Here is a 20851-nt window from a genome sequence, read left to right on the forward strand (position 1 = left end):
AATGCTTGACAAATAAGATGAGATGCGATAAATAATTGAAATGATTTCATAAATAATAATAAATTAATAAATAAATAATTAGTTAAAAAATAATTTAGATGAGTTGCTTTGTTGGCGGGTTGTGGGGGTGTGGGTGGGGTATTTTGGTTGTGATAGGTTGGCAATGGATTTATAATAATTTAACTAATTTACGCATATGAACTATGAGTTATGGCATGGATTGTTAGGACAATATACATGTATATATATGTGTGTATGTGTGTATGTGTGTGTTGTGTTTGGATGTATAATACATATTTGTTGATAATCTAAGTACTATAATAGCCTGCCTTGAGAATTCATAAGTTTAGTTTTGGTATTTCATTAATGGAACTACTACATATTTGAGATGGCTTCTTCGGTTCGGTCACGATTTCAGACATCATCCAACAAAAGTCCTTCACTCTCCAGCATTAGCTCATATTTGCCCTGGACAACGGTTAGCAATTTGATGGCCTCCAGGCCAACAGCATACATAACATTGGCATGATTGTTATTATAGGTATAGCCGGATCTATCGCATTTCTCAATACCCATGGCCGATGTGGCCATAAATATGTTATGGGTCATTTTCTCGCTAATATGGGTAAAGGTGTCTCGCCACAATTCTTTTGGCATTTTCAGTGAATTGATCAAATGCCGGACAATCTCTAGGGAATCCAAAATTTTGGATAATTCCTCAACGGGTGCCCCAATCTCAGATGTTTCGAATGAAAAGTGCACCGAATCATCGTTGTCATTATCATTGACTTTCACCGTCTTGATGGCCTCCCGCAATGGATGCTCGAGATCCAATTGATGCAGACTATAACGTTGGATGGCCATTTTGAGGCTAAGATCATGATCACGTACAAGCTAAAGAAGGGAGATTAAAATAAGCAAATAGAATATTCAATTAATCACTAGAATTCTCTCTCTCTCTATCTCTCTATATATATATCTCTCTCCTTCTCTCTTTCAATCTATCTAAGTTTTGATAAGACACTTACCCATTCCTCGAGTAGACATTGAATGGAATTTTTTGTCTGTTCCGTGGTATTTAATGCATCCTCAATACTTTTACGTGTTGGCTGGGTTGTCATTTTGATTTTTAAGCAACTTTGTGATGTCTTTTTAGCTGGATCTACTTTAATTAATATCGAATTGATGGCTAAACTATCCGCTGAGCGTAAATGTACGTGATGTTGATGTGGCAATATTAAGTGTCGACCATGCATATGACGCGGCAGGGCAAAAACGCCGGACAATGGCCAAATCGAGCTGCTGGTTAGGCTAAGAAATAAACCGGCTAGTAGCAAACACTTGGCAGGAGCTGTAAAGATGAGAATTAATCAAATTTAGTTTTAATTGCAAAAGGTAAAGCGTATCATATGCTTATTACATATATATATATATTGAGTTATAGTTCATTGATATCTATGTATATTTTAATCTAATTAAGTCTTTGACTAAAAATAACTTGCTCTCTCTCTTAAATTGATTTCTACTAATTGGGAGTTCCTTCATAATTGGTTTATTATTATTATATTTTGTTGTTGTTGTTGTTGTTGCTGTCTATATGAAACGTAATTAGATTATTTATGGAAAAATAAAAAGATGAAATTCACACAAGAGAGAGACAAGGAGCCAAATGGCCAGACATGCCAGTCAATCAAAGTGGGATTTTCTAATCGCCCACACCCCCTTAGCCCACCCCCTTGGCCAAATGATATCGATGGTGATGACGTCGACAAACAATATCGATATCTCTTGTATGACGTGCATACCAGGGCCATAAACTCTTGGCCAAGATAACAAACGAAATATTCCCAACAAGAACTGAACTGAGAACCCTGAAAATTCAACTTACATATATTCTTTTGGCCACAATGAAGACGATAATTTGCATTCGCATTTGTATTTGTATTTGCATATGTACATGTTGTTAGGACTATTGATGATCCTGTTGCTGCTGCTGCTGCTGATATTGTTGGATTCTGTTCATTTGGATCAATATCCTTTTGACTTAGATTTTGTTCAAGTTTGGCTTGATTTTTGGCCTGCAATTTGGCCACGCGACGTTGGGCAAAACCACCGCAAGGCGATGATATCGATGATGATGATGATGATGATATCTTAGCCATGTTTGACGTAACTCACAGACACTCTCACACACACAAAGAGAATCACAGACAGTGAGATTAATATATATATGTATTTGAAACGTTTTCGTGTTCTTGTTGCTCGTTGGTTTTATCTTTTATAGTTTGAGAAAATCCCAAAAAAAAAAAAACACACACACAATACAAATTGGCGATAGTAGGAAGGAAAAAAAATTAACGTATCGTATCGCAAAATAAACCGTCAAGTTAACTCGTCAAGATCTGTAAGTTATTTAATTTTAACAGGTGTATGGCATTTAGTTTTATAGGCCGACGACTTGGACAGCGGCTGCGGCTGCGGCACGAGCGACGATGACAACAACAACGACAACGAGACAACGATGAGACGATGAGCCGAAGTTTCACACTCACACACAGAGAGACAGAGAGGGGCTCACACCCACACACAGTAAGACCAGTGTATGGGTGGGGAGGGTGGGGAAAGATACTTATTAGTATGAAGTTTGTAAGTTAAGGCGAAAGCATCTCACAGAAACAACAACAATTTGATGACGACAATTGAACGCTTTTTAAGCTGAACTTTGTTGTTTTAGTTCCATTCTTGGGCTTTTTGGCATTGTTGTTGTTGTTGTTGTTTTTATTGTAGTAGTAATTGCCAGCCAATCGTATCTGAGCATAAACGACGACGTACTAAGATACGAAACTTTACGAAGTACGCAACGCAAGATGACTTTTTGTTTCTCTCTCTTTTTTTTTGGGCCACGCGCTCTGTTTCAATGGGGCGCAGGGTAAATCCCCATTTGCGAAGGTGTTTTCAGAGTGTGATGGAAGAGGCGGGCTACAAAGGGGGAGGGGGATGCGATGGAGCAAATAATTGCAGCATTGTTGTGATGTCATAATTATTCAAAGTGTGGCATGCATCAAATCGTGTATGTGTGTGTGTGTGTGTGTGAGTCATTAAATATGCAATGCACCTACATATACATACACCCCTCTCCACACCCCTCCACCCACCACCTCAAAACCCTTGTCATGGACTGACTCAGTCAATGCTTGCACTATACTTGGCCCATCGAAATTGTAAGTATATACATTTGTATATATATATATATATATGTATTAACTTCTTTTTGTTGCAACGCTCTTGACCGACCAATTGCAAATTTCCCTTTTTCCCTTCATCATCGCTGTTGTTAGTCTCTGTTTTGTTTTCTTCCTGTTTCTCTAATTTATGCACGCATGCTTCTTTGCCCCAAAACGGATGTCACATTGCATATTTTCATATTACTTGGCAACAGTTGAGCACAGTGTGTGTGTGTGTGTGTGAGGGGGGGAGAGAGAGAGAAAGGTTGTTAAACGATTTCAAAATGTTTCATCAAAACTCCACTCCAGACATTATTTTTCAATATTTTTCCCAAACTCCAAACATTATTTTGGGCCAAATTTGTGGTAACCAAGAGAAATAACGGTTTATTGCTTTAAAAATTGGATCAATTCCAAGGCTTGACAATATCAGTATGACTCATTAGTAAATTTAGAAACTTCAAATCATTTCAAATTATTTAGAAAAAAAACTCAGAATTGAAACCGGAAAACCTACAACTAATATATGCCAAAAACATTAAGCTAAGTAAATATTGAAAAATTTGTTAGCATTTTCAATTTATTTGGCTGATTCCTTTTAGGGTTTCGAAAGTTCAAAGACAAAACGAAAACAAAAAAAATATCCAAAAACCGAAAACTTCTCTCCACACGGATCTTGAAAGTATTTATCTAATCGATATTTATCTTGCAATTATATACTTAGTTTTAATATCCCGACACTCTGTCTTTACACTTGTTATTGTTGTTGTAATTGTTGTTGCTGTTATTGTTGTTGTTATTGTTGTTGTTGTTGTTGTTGCGGTAATTGAAGTTATTGCCGCGTCGTTGCGTAGGCATTTCCGATCCGTTGCGATCCGATCGCGGCCAGAACGTGCGCGCAATGGAAACTGAAAGCCAAAAGGCAAACAAACCCGCCAAAAGACAAACGTACATACATAAGATACATATGTAGCTGCCAATGAAGTACGAATCAACTGGGTATAAGAGTCAGAGAGTACTCATCCACTCTCTGATACTCACACACACACACACAAACCTACGAATAAGTCGAATAATAAACAATGTGACTAGCCATCGTTTAGTTATCAAAGAAAAGTCTATTTCACTGTTTTTCTCTCCTCAGCAATTTCACCAAAAATCAAAGGGAAAGGAGATTTGCATATGCATTTATGGTATGTATTTATTAAGTAATTATAAATCTAAAATATTTTTCTTTGGCTTGCATCGTTGTCTTTGGCTTGATTTAATATTAAGCTTATGTTGTAAACTAGAATGTAAGAGAGAGTATTTGAGCTTAGCTAAAATACTAATAAGTCAGCATCTTTGGTTAAGTACAAGTCCGGCAATTTGAATACATTTGAAGTCCAATCAATTTGTGGCATTCAGTCTGTTTATCATCATGTCCAGGCGATGATCGAAGTAGTTCGTCAATTTGATTGCTTCCACAGTTATGGAGTAGTTGAGGTTGGTAAGAGCTTTGGAATCAGTGTGACTATAGCTTGAAAACGGCCAATCCCACGGGCAGCCCAAGACCGACCTAATTGTCTTCCAAATGTTTTCCATTTTCGAAGGAATCATTCCACTAGTTTGGTTATATTTATGGAATGTATATGACAAATTTGTCATTATGTCAAATGAGTCTAAGAACTCCATCAGCTCCTGTTTTTCTGTGAGATTAGACTGGATCTTGGCTCCGTTGTACTGAAGTTTGTTGACATCCTTGACGTAGTTCTGATGGCGATGCGTCACATTCAAAATAGAGCAGTCAAATGTTTTGTCGAATCTGCCGAACTACATAAATGAAGGTTTTATGGATTATTCTCTGTTTCTCGTTTTCGATCCACTGGACTTACCTCATCGTCAAAGAAAGTTATCAAATTTGTCTTGGAGTCATTCACAGTTTTACGAATTTCTTTAAGCACCTTCACATTAATTAGTGGATTTGATTTGCATGAATATTTTGATCTGGCGTGGTTGGTAACGGTTATTGTGTCGAAAGGACCATTTCTGCAATCTGCAGGATATGCCACAGTCATGGCACAGCACAGTAGGAAGACTACAAGGCACTTGAATAGAGCTTTAGTGGAAAGTTGGAAAAGTAAATTTAATATAAGTAACTCTTCCAAATATTGAAATTGAGGAAGGATCTGTAGTCTCAGATCGTCTTTATCCTTTTTTGAGTTCGATTTGGGAATCCACTTACACAACATTATGATCGATGAAAGGTTTTGAATGTTTTAAAAACTTGCGAATTTGTAGTTTCGATTTGGGCTTATAAAGTATTTGTAAACGATGCTAACTCTGCAGAGTCCGTTTGTTCTTTATGTTGAGATTCGAAGTGGATCGACATTTTATAGCCGCCTCCACACGTCGACATCCAATACACAAGATTAGAGGCGTTCGCCGGCCGCAGAGGCAAACGAGAGTAAAGGGTGATGGGGGAGAGGGGCTTGATAAAAAACACAAAAATAATATGAAAGAAACTAATATTGAAATCCGTGACGACATCAAGCCATTTCAAACCGAGGCTCGAGCGGTGAAATTGTGATAAGTGTTGAGAGGAATGAAGTCCCCATTCATAAAATCTAAAGGGAAATGGCCTACGTAAGACTCGTACTCGCATATAGTGCGGTATATCTGCGGTATGTATTTCTGATGGCGATGGACATGGACATGGCATGGAGCTCAGTGGTCAGCAAATGATTCACACACATAATTTAGATGATCCTCCACTTGATGGAGAGATCATAATACAGCTCTGAGTGGTATTGGGAACCAGGTGATAATATGATAAAATGATGCAATGAGCTGATCCAAAGCGGCTACCGACGCCTCTCAAGAATATATTTGCATTCTCATTCAGTATACTCAATCAAGCGATTCAAATTGAAATGCTTCCCAAGTCCCAAAGGGAATATTAATCACAATTTCAATTTTGATTTGCCCACAAAATGTTCACTGGATTTTTCGAACAATAAGAAAAAACCAACTCAATGAAAAGCGAATCCAGCGAATCCCAAAAACAGAAAGGGAAGTTTTAACTCAATTTAGTTTCTGAGGAATTCCACAGAAAATCGATAGAAACCATCATTTATCCATATTTTCTTTGTAAAAAAGATTAGAAAGAAAAAGATTGAATTTCAACTATGATAACACACATAATATTTAATATTCATACCGTAATTAAATTATACATCTTATAATATTCTGCATGATAAATTCTGACGAAAAAAAGAATCCTTTTTGTCAGGGGAATACTTTCTTCCAAGATGATCTATAATGATCGAATCAAGCTAATAAATCAGATGAAAAAATATGTTGTCCTTGTAGTTACACAAAATTTTGCAACAGTTTAAAATTTTCAGCTCTCTCAATTTTCCCTTGCACGAAAACGATTTAAAAACCATTTCATAATCAGCGGGAAAATAAAGCGATGAAGCGTGAAGCGTTGTCATCACAGATTCTGATGGAAAATGGCACCAACATATAAAGTATATTTCTTTAACTTCAGGATCAAAGGACCCTTTTCTTCATTATATATTTATTTATTTATTGGATTTGTGGCATTTGGAATACAGAAATATAATGAGATATGAAATGTAAAGTTCACTACATAATACATTGATATTTTGACAGTAATTGATTATTTATTTTTAATATATAATAATATAGATAATGATTTATTGTTATTTATAAATTTGTCTTTAGAGTTAAGCAAAATAAAGCTGTGTCTTTAAATTTAATCAAAAACCTGAGGGCCGGGGCTAACTTCGATCGCGTCAAAGTTTGAATACCCTTGCAAATTTTTGGTAACTCTTTCCTTACCTATAGCCATCAAAGTGGAAAAACGTTTTTTCTAACAAGGCTAAAGTTTGCGAAAGAACGGCCTACAATCTTAGCATAGAAAATAACAAAGATATTGATCAAAGTCACTGTTTTCCATCGATATATGCGCTATATGATATAGTTACCCGATCTTTATCGAATTCGGCACAGTGATTACAAATGATTACAAAGTTACAAATGTTTAGTTTGAAAGCAATCGCGTTTAAAGTAACGAAGTTATTCACAAAAGTCACTGTTTTCAACCGATCGTTCCTATGGGAGCTATATGATATAGTAACCCGATCTTTATTAAATTCGGTACAGTAATTAACAGATATATTAAACTAACAAATGTTTAATTTCAAAGCAATCGCGTTAAAAGTAACGAAGTTATTTACAAAAGTCACTGTTTTCGAAAGATCGTTCCTATGGGAGCTATATGATATAGTCACCCGATCTTGATCAAATTTGACTTATTCGTTTATATGTGTAATTAACTCTCCAATATTGAATTTTATGACAATAGGTCAGAAAATAACGAAGTTATTAAGAAAAGTCACTGTTCGTGACTTTGCCATTTGTATGGGAGCTATATGATATAGTGATCCGATTCGGCTGAATCCGAGATATACAACGCCTGCAATATATACAAGCCTACATGCAAAATTTCAGCTCTGTAGCTTTAACGGTCTAGGAGGAGTTTGCGTTGATCCAGACGGACGGACGGACGGACGGACGGACGGACGGACATGGCTATTTGAACTCATCTCGTCGTGCTGATCAAGAATATATATACTTTATATGGTCGGAAATGTTTCCTTCTGTGCGCTGCACACTTCTGACCAAAATTAATATACCCTTTTTGCAAGGGTATAATGAGGTTCTTAATAATTTGAACTCTAATTGGAAGTTTATTCCAACAGCGAACAGCAATAAATTAAAAATGGTTTGTCTCTGTCTCCTACCTATATTATGCGTTCGACTAGAGGTTTTATTTCAATTTGTCCAAATAATTAGCATATTCTAAATTTAATTAATTTTTGATCAACTAGATTTGGCACCATCTATCTGTAGTTGATAATACTCGATTATATTCTACTTTTCTCTAATTGTATAAATTTTATATAGTTCAATGTGTAATCGAGTCTAACTTCTTTGATATAGATGGAAACATATAATATAAAACTGTAGTATAACAATTATTTCTGTTTGTGTAGTAACTTAATGAATGAAAAATATTGCTATTAAGGATAGCAGAAATATAGTTTAGCAAATATAAAAAATTATATATTCACTAATATAATAAGACCTAAAGCTATTTATTGGCTTGCCATTTAACCAAAGACACAAGAGTACTCCAATTTGATGCTACACTCTAGACGGATATAAAATAGTCATCACAACCTTTCAATGCATTAAAAATATAACCATTAAGCATTCTATAAACTCAACTTGGCTAATGGTCCGAATTCAACAAACTGCTTAATTGGATTTTGGCTACACGGACATAGCAAAAGTACGAATTGAACAATTTATTTATTGAATGAGTTAATGTAAATCTAAAATACTTTTCTTTGGCTTGCATCGTTGGCTTTGGCTTGATCACATATTAAGCTTATGTTTTAAACTAGAATGTAAGAGAGAGTATTCGAGCTCAGCTGGAATACTAATAAGTCAGCATCTCTGGTTAAGTACAAGTCCGGCAATTTGAATACATTTGAAGTCCAATCAATTTGTGGCATTCAGTCTGTTTATCATCATGTCCAGGCGATGATCGAAGTAGTTCGTCAATTTGATTGCTTCCACAGTTATGGAGTAGTTGAGGTTGGTAAGAGCTTTGGAATCAGTGTGACTATAGCTTGAAAACGGCCAATCCCACGGGCAGCCCAAGGCCGACCTAATTGATTTCCAAATGTTTTCCATTTTTGAAGGAATCATTCCACTAGTTTGGTTATATTTATGGAATGTAGACGACAAATTTGTCATTATGTCAAATGAGTCTAAGAACTCCATCAGCTCCTGTTTTTCTGTGAGATTAGACTGGATCTTGGCTCCGTTGTACTGAAGTTTGTTGACATCCTTGACGTAGTTCTGATGGCGATGCGTCACATTTAAGATAGAGCAGTCAAATGTTTTGTCGAATCTGCCGAACTACATAAATGAAGGTTTTATGGATTATTCTCTGTTTCTCGTTTTCGATCCACTGAACTTACCTCCTCGTCATAGAAAGATATCAAATTTATCGTGGAGTTTTTCACAGTTTCACGAATTTTTTCAAGCACCTTCACATTAATTAGTGGATTTGATTTGCATGAATATTTTGATCTGGCGTGGTTGGTAACGGTGTTTGTTTTGAAAGGACCATTTTTGCAATCCGCAGGATATGCCACAGTCATGGCACAGCACACTAGGAAGACTACAAGGCACTTGAATAGAGCTTTAGTGGAAAGTTGGAAAAGTAAATTTAATATAAGTAACTCTTCCAAATATTGAAATTGAGGAAGGATCTGTAGTCTCAGATCGTCTTTATCCTTTTTTGAGTTCGATTTGGGAATCCACTTACACAACATTATGATCGATGAAAGGTTTTGAATGTTTTAAAAACTTGCGAATTTGTAGTTTCGATTTGGGCTTATAAAGTATTTAAAAACGATGCTAACTCTGCAGAGTCCGTTTGTTCTTTATGTTGAGATTCGAAGTGGATCGACATTTTATAGCCGCCTCCACACGTCGACATCCAATACACAAGATTAGAGGCGAGAGAGTAAAGGGTGATGGAGGAGAGGGGCTTGATAAAAAACACAAAAATAATATGAAAGAAACTAATATTGAAATCCGTGACGACATCAAGCCATTTCAAACCGAGGCTCGAGCGGTGAAATTGTGATAAGTGTTGAGAGGAATGAAGTCCCCATTCATAAATTCTAAAGGGAAATGGCCTACGTAAGACTCGTACTCGCATATAGTGCGGTATATCTGCGGTATGTATTTCTGATGGCGATGCCTAAGCTTCGGCACACGCCATTCTGGACATGGCATGGAGCTCAGTGGTCAGCAAATGATTCACACACAAGATTTAGATGATCCTCCACTTGATGGAGAGATCATAATACATCTCTGAGTGGTATTGGGAACCAGGTGATAATAATGATGCAATGAGCTGATCCAAAGCGGCTACCGACGCCTCTCAAGAATATATGTGCATTCTCATTCAGTATACTCAATCAAGCGATTCAAATTGAAATGCTTCCCAAGTCCCAAAGGGAATATTAATCACAATTTCAATTTTGATTTGCCCACAAAATGTTCACTGGATTTTTCGAACAATAAGAAAAAACCAACTTAATGAAAATACAGCGAATCCCAAAAACAGAAAGGGAAGTTTTAACTCAATTTAGTTTCTGAGGAATGCCAAAAACCTCCATTGTCAGAGATGATATTTCCTTACATAGTTTTGAAATTTGCTTTGCATCTCAAATTTATTTGGATCCTGGTCTTGAAGTCTTTTTCAAATCAGATTTTGTTCGTATTGTTGCCAATTAATAAGAGCTAATTTAGTCTTTACATGTTTTGTAGGATATAAATTTTATCATCTGTCTTATATGTCATAGAATACCAATTCATATATTTTTGCATATCACGAACTATATTTGCATTTTCATCCATTAAATTGCTTAGTATGATTAACTCAATTCTAAATCTACTCGACATGAAAATAAAAGTCTTCCTTTTGCAGCGTTTCAGTCAAAGAATTTTGTCAGAATCAAGTATACGTCATGTTGACACGCATATTTGGACGAATTGCGTAAGCGCGGTAGAAAAACTTTATTAATGTCATTAAAGTAACAATTAAATATAGAAAGCTTAATAATATTCACACAATTAGCTTTAATTTTTCCACTTAAATCTGTATCGAATACAAACTTTTATAAAAGATGTAGATCGTTCTATTATAGAAATTCGAACCTACATGTAACTTTTTCACTTTGAGGACTAAGGGAAAATGGTCAGGCAAGAGATATGGTACTTATATAATGAGTTGAAATTCTCAACTATATGTGTGATTTGGCCATTGCAACTGTGGCAAAGTTTGCTGATGATAAATCTTAATGATTCCTGAAATAGATATACAGACACACTGCTCACATTTTTGTACTGTTTTTGAAACAATCTTGTTTTAAACGCAATATTTGACTCATGTGATGGCTGCAGTTTGCTTTTAACAATTATCAATTGCTTTATTTATATCAACTGACGATGTAAATTTATATTTAGATGCATTATGCTAGTTAAATTTCTACTGTAATGTCGCTGAGAACTTTAACAGCATTGCTAAATCGGAAAACAAGAATCTATTTGATTATCATCGTTTTAATCTGTGTTGTAAGTGTGTGGGTGTGTGCCTACGACATTGCTGACGACACAGATTGTTAACCCTTGACGCTCCCACAGCCCATCTCATGTTCACCTAGTGGGCCTCCCCCTTAACGTTATCACAACAATAACGACAAGAACAACAACAGGACCAACTATGCTGTCATGACAACTAACTAACTGACTGACTGACTGACCGATTGACTTGACTTGACTAACTGCCTTGTTGTTCCCTGCTAATTTTCGCACTTAAGGTGCGAAATTATGTATGTAGAGATTGAATTCAATTTGAAACGTCAGCAGAGGCAGAAGCCGAGAAAACAGCCAAGCCGGAGTGTGTCTGTGTGTGTGTCTGTGTGTTAAGTTAGGCGTGTTACTTTTTTTAGATATGACCAATGAACATGAGCATACACACACACACTCCTATATTCCCCTGGACTTCCACTGTGACGTATTTGTGTATCCGTTTGTTGTCCAAGTCGGTTTCTATTGATCTGCTGGGCATGTGTGTGGCATACGTCATCGTTTGTAGTAAGCGTGGATAGTAATTTGTATTTTTAGTAATGAATGAAAACGGTTTTTATCCATAGCACTTGAGTCAGCTTCATAATGCAAAAATAAAGCTGCTCTCTATAAATTTATACAACTTCCTCTCAGAGCTTGATAAGAAAAGTTTCTAAAAATATATACGTATATATAGGAAATTTGGCTCTGTGGTCGGGTTTCTATCAAAATCATCAAGTGGTTAAAGAAAAGAAGATGTACATAAATTTTGATTTTTTATTTTACAGGCTATATATACTCGGCAGGACCTTTCGATTTATTTAAATCGGCGATTCTCACTTTGGGTACTTCATCTGTAGAATAACTTTTGCCAGACATGCAAAATCAAAATCTTTCAATGATTTTGCCCGATTTCAATGCATCCCAATTGATTTGTTATGGAACAACAAAGTTATATGACAATTTTTCAAAGCTTTTCGCAAGATTTTTGCTATTAATTTTAAGCCAATTTTTTACGCTTATTACATTTTTATATGATAGGAATTTCATTTGTATCGAGTTTATGGAAATTTCCAAACGACAAGACAACAAAAATATCTGTTCTAATTAATTTTTGAGTCAATTATGGATCAATGAAAATCATAAAGCTAAGCATAAAATTAATAAGAGAAAAGGGTTGGAAATAGTGAGAATTCCCTTCTTAGGTCATTCACATAAAAATTTCTTTGATTCTGTAAATTTTATTTACATTTCAGACCCAACGAGGAATCATAACTGATATTTTGGTTAAATTTTCTAATCGTCAAGCAAGTCGGTACATACATATATGTATATATCTCACCTTTACTCATAAACATATACTTGGAAATTAATATTTATGTTTAATGTTTATTGAATTTCAATGCGTCACATTTCAAAGTACTCGAACCTCGCACCTTTTCATCTCACTCACCTTTGTGGACACAAACAAGTACCCCAAAAAAGATGAATAAAAACGAAGCAGTATATGAAGATTGGCAGTTCCAAAAATAAAAGGTGGCCTAATCCCACACACAAACACACAGACACATTGATACGTTCAAATACACGTGCTTTTGTATCTCTAGTTTGAGCAATTATTAAGGTCTTGTCGAGTGCTTCCCATTCATAATTGAATCGCTAAACAAATGAGTGTGCCAGGTATCTCTGTGTGTGTGTGTGTGTGTCTATGTGTGCTGCCATCAACCAAGAGAAATGAACTTCTAAATTATAAACGCAAATGGCAGTAGCTGATGGTGATTTACACCAAAAACCTAAGATTCGCGATTAGGTCAGAGAGTGTCTATGGTCAGTTAGACCGGTTTAGACTACAATACAAGTGCGTGTGTGTGTGTGTGTGTGTGTGTATGTGCCTTGTTTTTAAATGAAGGGAATTTCCTCGAAACATTCGATTCCATTTTTATTTTCGTGTCATGAATCGTGTCGTTAGCTTTGCCACAATACAAAAAAAAAAAGAAGCTGCATGACTTTCATATCCGGGGGAGAGCAAAGTTCTCAAGCACACACATAAAAAACTAAAATAATAGGATCGGACCACCTTAATTTCACAACATAATATTATTATATTATTAATTTTGTTAAGTCATTATGGTGATGCTGGCTGCGGTTTATTCATTTTGACAAACAAAAAACCAAATAAATCAGTAGCATTTATATCGTTAACAAGATAATGCTGTCAAACGAATAATTAGTCATGCAATTTTCTTTCGAATTAATTTTCAATTTACTCTAAATAAACAATATAAATATTTAAAGCGATATTACCTAATTGTCGATCTATATGTAGAAGTGTTTTTTTCTGCACAAGGATCAGACAACAAAGAATATGGCTAAATCCGTTTAGTGACAATTTAAAACTGATCTGGAATATCACTAACAAAAAGTGAGATGGAATATCAAGTGAGACGGAAACACTTGAGTCGCTCTCTTTAATAAAGCTATTTTCGTAGATCTTATGTACCATAATTAGTTGTTAAACTTTTCAACATATCCCATATATGTATTACAAGATTTGTTAAATTATTATTATAATGATCCTTTTTTCCAACAGTACTTGCAATCAGATCTCGATGCGTTCTTTAATTGGTGCCACGTTAATAAATTACACCTTAATGCCTCTAAGTGTTCTTTTATCGTTCAAAGACTTAGGCGTTATGTTTGACCCAAAACTTTCATTAATGTTCATATTTATTCAATTGTCAATAGAGAATGCAGCCTTCTTGGCTTCATTAAACATTGGGCCAAAGAATTTTGATGATCCCTATATAACAAAGGTTTTATACACTTCGATCTTCACCAGCGTAGTATTGAATCGGTACAGAAGCAATTCCTTAAGCTTGCGTTACGCGGTCTTAATTGGGACCCGAGTCTTCGCCTACCTTCTTAATTATTATTAATTAATCTTCCTTCACTTTACAACCGTAGGCTCGTTTTTGGCATTCTCTTTCTCCATAAACTAGTCAACGGCAAAGTCATTTCTACTAATTTACTAGATACGCTCTATTTTTGTATTCCCTCACGTCGGACCAGAAACTTTTTTCCTATTCACCTTGGTAGATGTCTGACTAACTACTCTCTTCACGAATCTTTTCGTGTTCTTTGCCAATCTTTTAACAACCTTTCTCACCTAATTTCTCCTCATCTTTCTGTCACTTCTCTTCGCTATACTTTTTAATCATCTACAGCGAAACCAATGAAAATATTCTGGACTTGGATTGACATCCCTGACCACATTGGCTGTGAATCGGGGCAGAGCTGGCATCTTATGCAAATGAAACACCTCCACCGGGTCGGGGATGTTTAGTTGTGTATATATCTAAGCTATCTTTTTCAATTAATTACTATGTGTCTTTAGCTTAAGCTTTTTTGTCGACTGCTGTGTTAGTTGACGTAAATAAATAAATAAATTGTATATGTATGTACATACATATATAATATGTATTTAAATGCAACTTATATGATCAACACATTCACATACATACGTATATATTGTGAGGAACATTTTAGGTAATAATAATGTCCCACACAACAAGCAAGCAGCATCACAATGTCAATGATAGAAATTGCTATGGCTGAATCCGTTTAGTGATGATGACAAACTGATCTGGAATTTCACTAACAAAAAGTGAGATGGAATATCAAGTGAGACGGGAACACTTGAGTCGCAATCAAGTGCAATAAAGTGACATTATTGAGTACGAGTACGTACAATGATTACGAGTGAGACCAAGCAAAAATGAGAGGATAGGCTTCGAATGTATTCGAGTGTCAAAACGGTTGAAGTTGTCCTTTTGCTCTGCAAAAAAACGAAATATACCACTACTCTATACACATTCATTCATTGTGTGCTTCTCACTTATTCACTTCTATTCCATTCGAATGTTCTCAATTTTGCGTATTGAGTTAATGGAGCCATGCAGATAGTATATAGTATATGCATATAATTTTACATTTTACTCCATATCTATTCTATTTTGCTTCCATTATTTTGTTTGCGTCACTTTCATTATTATAATTATTTAACAAAAAAAAAAAAATAAGCAAGTTAAAAACGTTATGCTAATGAAATTATCAAACTACTTTCTGTTCTACTGTGACTACGTCACATTACAATTTTCCGGTTTTTTTTTTACGGGCTTCTCTCTCATCAAAACTCACGCCTAGGATGAGAACAATACCTAAATGGTCGCGATGGCGTTGAAGACGACCTTTCACCTCAATCACAGACGGAAATATAAAACAATAAAAAGGAATAATGCTTGGAAATTATAAAGGGAAGTGTTAGAAAGCTAGCACGTGATCTAGAAATTTGTTTGACTTTGGTGCATCATTTCGACAAAAGCTTCTTTTAACCCAAAAACCGGGTTTCCTTAGACATGCCAAGTGGCAACGTTATGAAACGGACCATTAATGGCGACAGGAAATGATTGTTGATAATCCTTGGAATGACGAATGAAACACAAACCAAAATCGAAACGTAAGCAACAGCTAACTAACAGGACCAGAAAGGAGCAGATTTCGAATGAGATTTTATAAATACTGTTGAAGATTATGAATTTTCATTTTGATTGACAATGTAAGACAGATGGAGCTTTATACACTTAACAATTTTGTTTATGTTGTGGCAGCACAAATAGAAAAAACAAATATTTTAGACGGCTAAAAATGATAAGTAGGAAAAAAACGTAGCTCTTATTGAGAAAACGAGAGAGAAATAGAAGGCTATGAGATTACCTTCCACTTATCAAGCGAAAGACAAATGGGCGTGACTCAGATTTGCGCATTCTGCCAAACGATTGCAATCATAGATCGCAGATTCATTCATTTGTTGAGTCGAAAATTCTTGACTTCCCTAGTGATCAAGAGAGAACAAGATATAGAAGGGCCAACTGATAAGCCAACTGAGAAACAACAATTTTGGCTGATAATTACATAACGGAAAAAATGAAAGCACCTTGAATGTCACTCCTCATTGCTCTTTCTATAGATGCCACAGTTGTTTCACATGGAGTTTGGTATCAACAAAATCGTTGAGACGATAACAAGACAACAATTTGTAGATAAAATGATTTAAGGGACGGGAAACCAGATGAAAGTTTGAGTAAGGGGATTCCCAATGAAACACGTGTCTTTTCCTCATTTAACACATAAACATACAAATTTAAACGAGATCAGAAGTCTTTACCATTATTAACACGAAAATTAATCACTGCCATTATATGTAGAACACAACCGACCACTTTGCCACACAAAAATAAACTAAATGAACTAAATGCAGCTTGTAGGCACCTTGCAGTGAGCGCACAGTGCAAAATGCATCACATAGGGGCGCCGTGTCTGATCTAGCCATGTCCGTTCGTCCCTACGTTTGTACTACAACAAAATCACTTTGGATCTGCGTTTCATACAGTTAACTTAGCGTTGCGTCTGTGTGTCTATGCATGTGCTTAGCTGCTCTGTGGGTTTTTAACCCATTTTGGACCAGGCTGATTTTAAGTTGCAAAATGACTTTTTTTAAAAATAAAACATTCTGCCTGTTTTAGTTTGGAATAAAATTGGTTAAAAAGATGGATTTGAAGGTTTATTCAATGTAATTTTTGCAACAACAACAATCTGATGAGATAAATCATCAACATCTTAGTAGCCACTGCAAGATATTTATTGTGCAACTAGACTCAGTTGATCGTTATAATAGCATCTCGTTGCACAATCAATAACATTTTTGTAGCTCAATCATTTCGTCATCCCAACATGGGTTTAAAAACTATTGCTATTCACTCTTTTTATACATGATAGTGGTAGTGTCACATTCTCGGGTGCTTATGTACGCGTCATCCCAACATGGGTTTAAAAACTATTGCTATTCACTCTTTTTATACATGATAGTGGTAGTGTCACATTCTCGGGTGCTTATGTACGCGGATGATGTCAAGCTTTGCCCACTTCAATCGGATCTTAATGATCTTCAGAGTTAGTGATGGTGAAACAAACCTATTAAACCTTAACGGCTCTAAATGTAAAGTTATGTCTTTTTATAGATGCACTCCATACTTAGCAACTTATTATCTTAACGACACTGCCTTAGAGCGGTTAGATAATATCAATGATTTAGGTGTTCTTATGGACCATAAATTAACTTTTAATCCTCATATTTCTGCTACAGTTAGTAAAGCTATGAATGTTCTTGGGTTTGTGAAACGATGGTCAAAAGAGTTTGACGATCCGTACACAACCAAAATTCTGTATACTTCTTTAATCCGTCCTATCTTAGAGTACGGATCTTGCATATGGTCACCTCAATATGAGACGCACCAAAGTAAAATTGAATCTGTTCAAAAGCAATTTCTGCTTTTCGCTCTTCGCGGTCTAAATTGGGAGCGCAATGTCAATTTGCCATTATACTCCAGTAGGCTTCTTTTAATCAAACTTCCTTCTTTAATTAATCGTAGAGTAATGCTTGGTGCTATCTTTATTCATAAACTTTTAATAGGTGAAATAGACTCTCCTGAGCTATTGAACCAGTTAAACCTATCTGTACCCCGTAGACCTACTAGAAATTTTATTCCTCTATCCTTAAAACACTGTAGTTCTAACTATTCTTTGCATGAACCTATGTTCGAGTCCTATGTTCTGATTAAAATCTTCTGTATCCCGTAATCAGATCAGGAGCCTCTCTTTCCCTTGTGAAAACTTCTATTTTAGCACATTTAGCTCGTAATTAGCTGTAGTTAATCATATTTTTAATTGTTTGTCCGTTGAAATGAAATGTCATGCTTAGCCTAAGATTCTAGGCTTTTCTTTTGGAATTTTCAATAAAATGTTTCTATCGAAAATGTTTGAATCGAAATGCTGGGTGTACGTCACCCGGGGGGTATGAGTGCCGGGCCACAAGTCTGCGAGCAGAGTATTCAGTTGGAGAACAGACACAAAATAAAGTATCAAACTATTAGATCTTTAATAAGTAAACCGTATTTTTCATTCGGTTATAATGGTATTATATGTATTTACTAAAAATTGAAATACTTTTCAAAAACATTAAAATATTATATTAAATCAAGCATTTGGCTTACCTTAGCATGTAATTATTTTCAATTAACAGATTTCTGTAACAACAAAGAATGAATTATTCATTAGTAAGGTTTATATAAATTAATTCATGTGATTAAGGTGTGTTTAGGTTTAAGTAGCTTAACCTGTGTTTAGGCTTAGCCATTGTGATAAACAAATTTAGACAAACTCGAAGCTTTTTTTTATGCAAAAAGCTTAGTCGGAAGTGTTTATCATAGAATGAAATTCTAAAGCCAACTTTTTGGCATATGAAATAAAAGCTTTTACACTAATGTCCAGCAGCATTGAGCATTGTATATAAACTTTAATAATTATCTTTTTGTTTTGTTTCATTGTATTCTTTCTATTATTATTCCAATCTAATCGAAGAATTTTTTTTTGTTTTGTTTTCTAAAATTTCAAGTTTTAAGTAAATGTTATTGATTTACAATGTTGTGGGAAAAATGAGCATGAGAAAATGGCCATAACCAAATGGCTATTGCTTGGCAACAGAGCTAGCAACAATAGACCCAACAGGTGTTTCAGCCCAGCAAAGTAATATCATTAACTAAGGCATTCCCAAAATTGTTTGCCATTAGCCAAACAAAATGGAAAACACAAAAAATCAAGTTGATAGACTCAACTGCTATGCAAAATACACAACTACCAACCTACCAATCTATTTGGTATGTTCAAAAACGAAAATCAATCTCTAACAACAATTATCTCCAAAAAAAAACGAAAATAATTTTTCAACCTTTTGCATTATTTTGAAATATTTCTTATTACGACAAGTACCTAACAGACTTGACTATCTAATATATCCACTTTATGGCAATTCTCTCTTAGATTAGACTATCTAAGAATTTAATATCATATAGCATATGATATATGGTGAAATCTTAAAAACAGACTAACAGCGATCCCATAAAAACTTTTGCAACTTTAATCTAAAATTTCTATAAGAAGATCTTTTAGTAGAATAGAATAAGAAATTTGCTAAAATATTCTGATTGTATAATATACAACAACAATACAACTTTTCAGTATTGAAAAGTAATGAGAGCAATAATATTTGAATTATAATTTATTATTTTCTATTGATCTTTTGACCATTTGCATTTGCTTGGCTAAAGTTTTTCGGAATGCTCTGTCCGTTTATACCGACATTTCTTCTTGTTGACTCTGTCATATACACGTTCTCTTTCTCTATTTTCTCGCGTTTGTCTGCTGTTCTCTATCTCTCTGTGCGACTCTCTCCCATTGGATGCTCTCTAATTCTCTCTCTCTCTCTCTCGTTTTCTCTATACATAAATATATATCTCTTGCTGTGAGTGATTGAATTCTAAGTTCACAGAGACTCACACTCACCTGTCAACGATCGGCATGGGTTGTCCAAAGGCCTCCAAAATGTGAACCCACATGGATTGAGCACCCAATTTGTCTTGAACAAACACTCACAACACACAAACTACACGATAAAAAAGGCCCAAATACACAAGAGCTCAATAATTATATATGTTTTTATATTTTCTTTCTTTTCGAATTTTGTTTTTATATTGCTGTTTCAGTTGGTGGCACGCGCGTGTCGAAACGTTGATGTCGAGCGTTGAAACTTGACTGAATCTGTACCTTTGGGTTGTGCCTTCTATTCCCCATATCCTCTGGTCTAGTCAAGGCGGCATTGTACTTGCTATATATCACTTGAAATCGGGCCAACAGCAATGCAGTCGCAAAGATAAATACAAAAAAATACACAGATTAAGTGTAAACTGATTACCTTGACTTGACTAAAGTAAAGTTTAATGGCTTCTGATTCCTGGTAGTGCTTGGCTCTGTATCGTTTTCCTTAGAATTTTTCAGCGTTTATGCTTTCCCAGAGCGAAGAATGTACAAAATTAATAAACAAATTTTCTGCATAAACAAATAATGGCACCTAACCCTAATACTTTTCATGACACTGTATAGGCCTCTCAAACTGGTGCAAGTCTTGGCTTTTAGCTTTAGTCGAACTTTGACCAAAAGCTTTAGCTGTAGGTCATACTGAGCTTTACAGCATCGAAATGATTAAAAGATGATATATCTCATTGATTTAGCCATTAAATCTACAAAATTTCATAATTTATTTTAAACTAAAGTTTGTTAAGTAATCTAATCTACTTTTTGTTTCTTTAACCCTTTCAGGACCATAGTAAAATGGGTCCAAACAAAGGGCCCACAAAATGTTGCCTCTGGGCAAAACTGCTTCTGTTAACTTTCAAGCATCATTGAAGTCTGGGACTAAGAGTCTAGACTAAGTCTAAGACTAAGACTAATTG

The 20851-nt window shown here is 35.2% G+C and overlaps 1 protein-coding gene across 2 annotated transcripts; it reads right to left on the minus strand.

The window, feature by feature from the left end:
* Window positions 1–77: 77 nt before the first annotated feature.
* Window positions 78–20180, minus strand: LOC6641258. Of its 2 annotated transcripts, XM_047011247.1 has the most exons (4): window positions 19905–20180; window positions 18557–18589; window positions 1029–1351; window positions 78–894 (listed from the first exon to the last, which is right to left on the minus strand). In XM_047011247.1, exons 3-4 carry the CDS (start codon window positions 1254–1256, stop codon window positions 415–417), a joined length of 708 nt encoding a protein of 235 aa, XP_046867203.1. In that variant the 5' UTR covers window positions 1257–1351; window positions 18557–18589; window positions 19905–20180; the 3' UTR covers window positions 78–414. The 2 variants fall into 2 exon arrangements, with proteins under 2 accessions (XP_046867203.1, XP_023031128.1); XM_023175360.2 differs by lacking the exons at window positions 18557–18589; window positions 19905–20180 and adding an exon at window positions 1889–2163.
* Window positions 20181–20851: the final 671 nt, after the last annotated feature.

The sequence above is a fragment of the Drosophila willistoni genome, assembly GCF_018902025.1.
Source record: "Drosophila willistoni isolate 14030-0811.24 chromosome XL unlocalized genomic scaffold, UCI_dwil_1.1 Seg141, whole genome shotgun sequence".
Taxonomy (NCBI): Eukaryota; Metazoa; Arthropoda; class Insecta; order Diptera; family Drosophilidae; genus Drosophila; species Drosophila willistoni.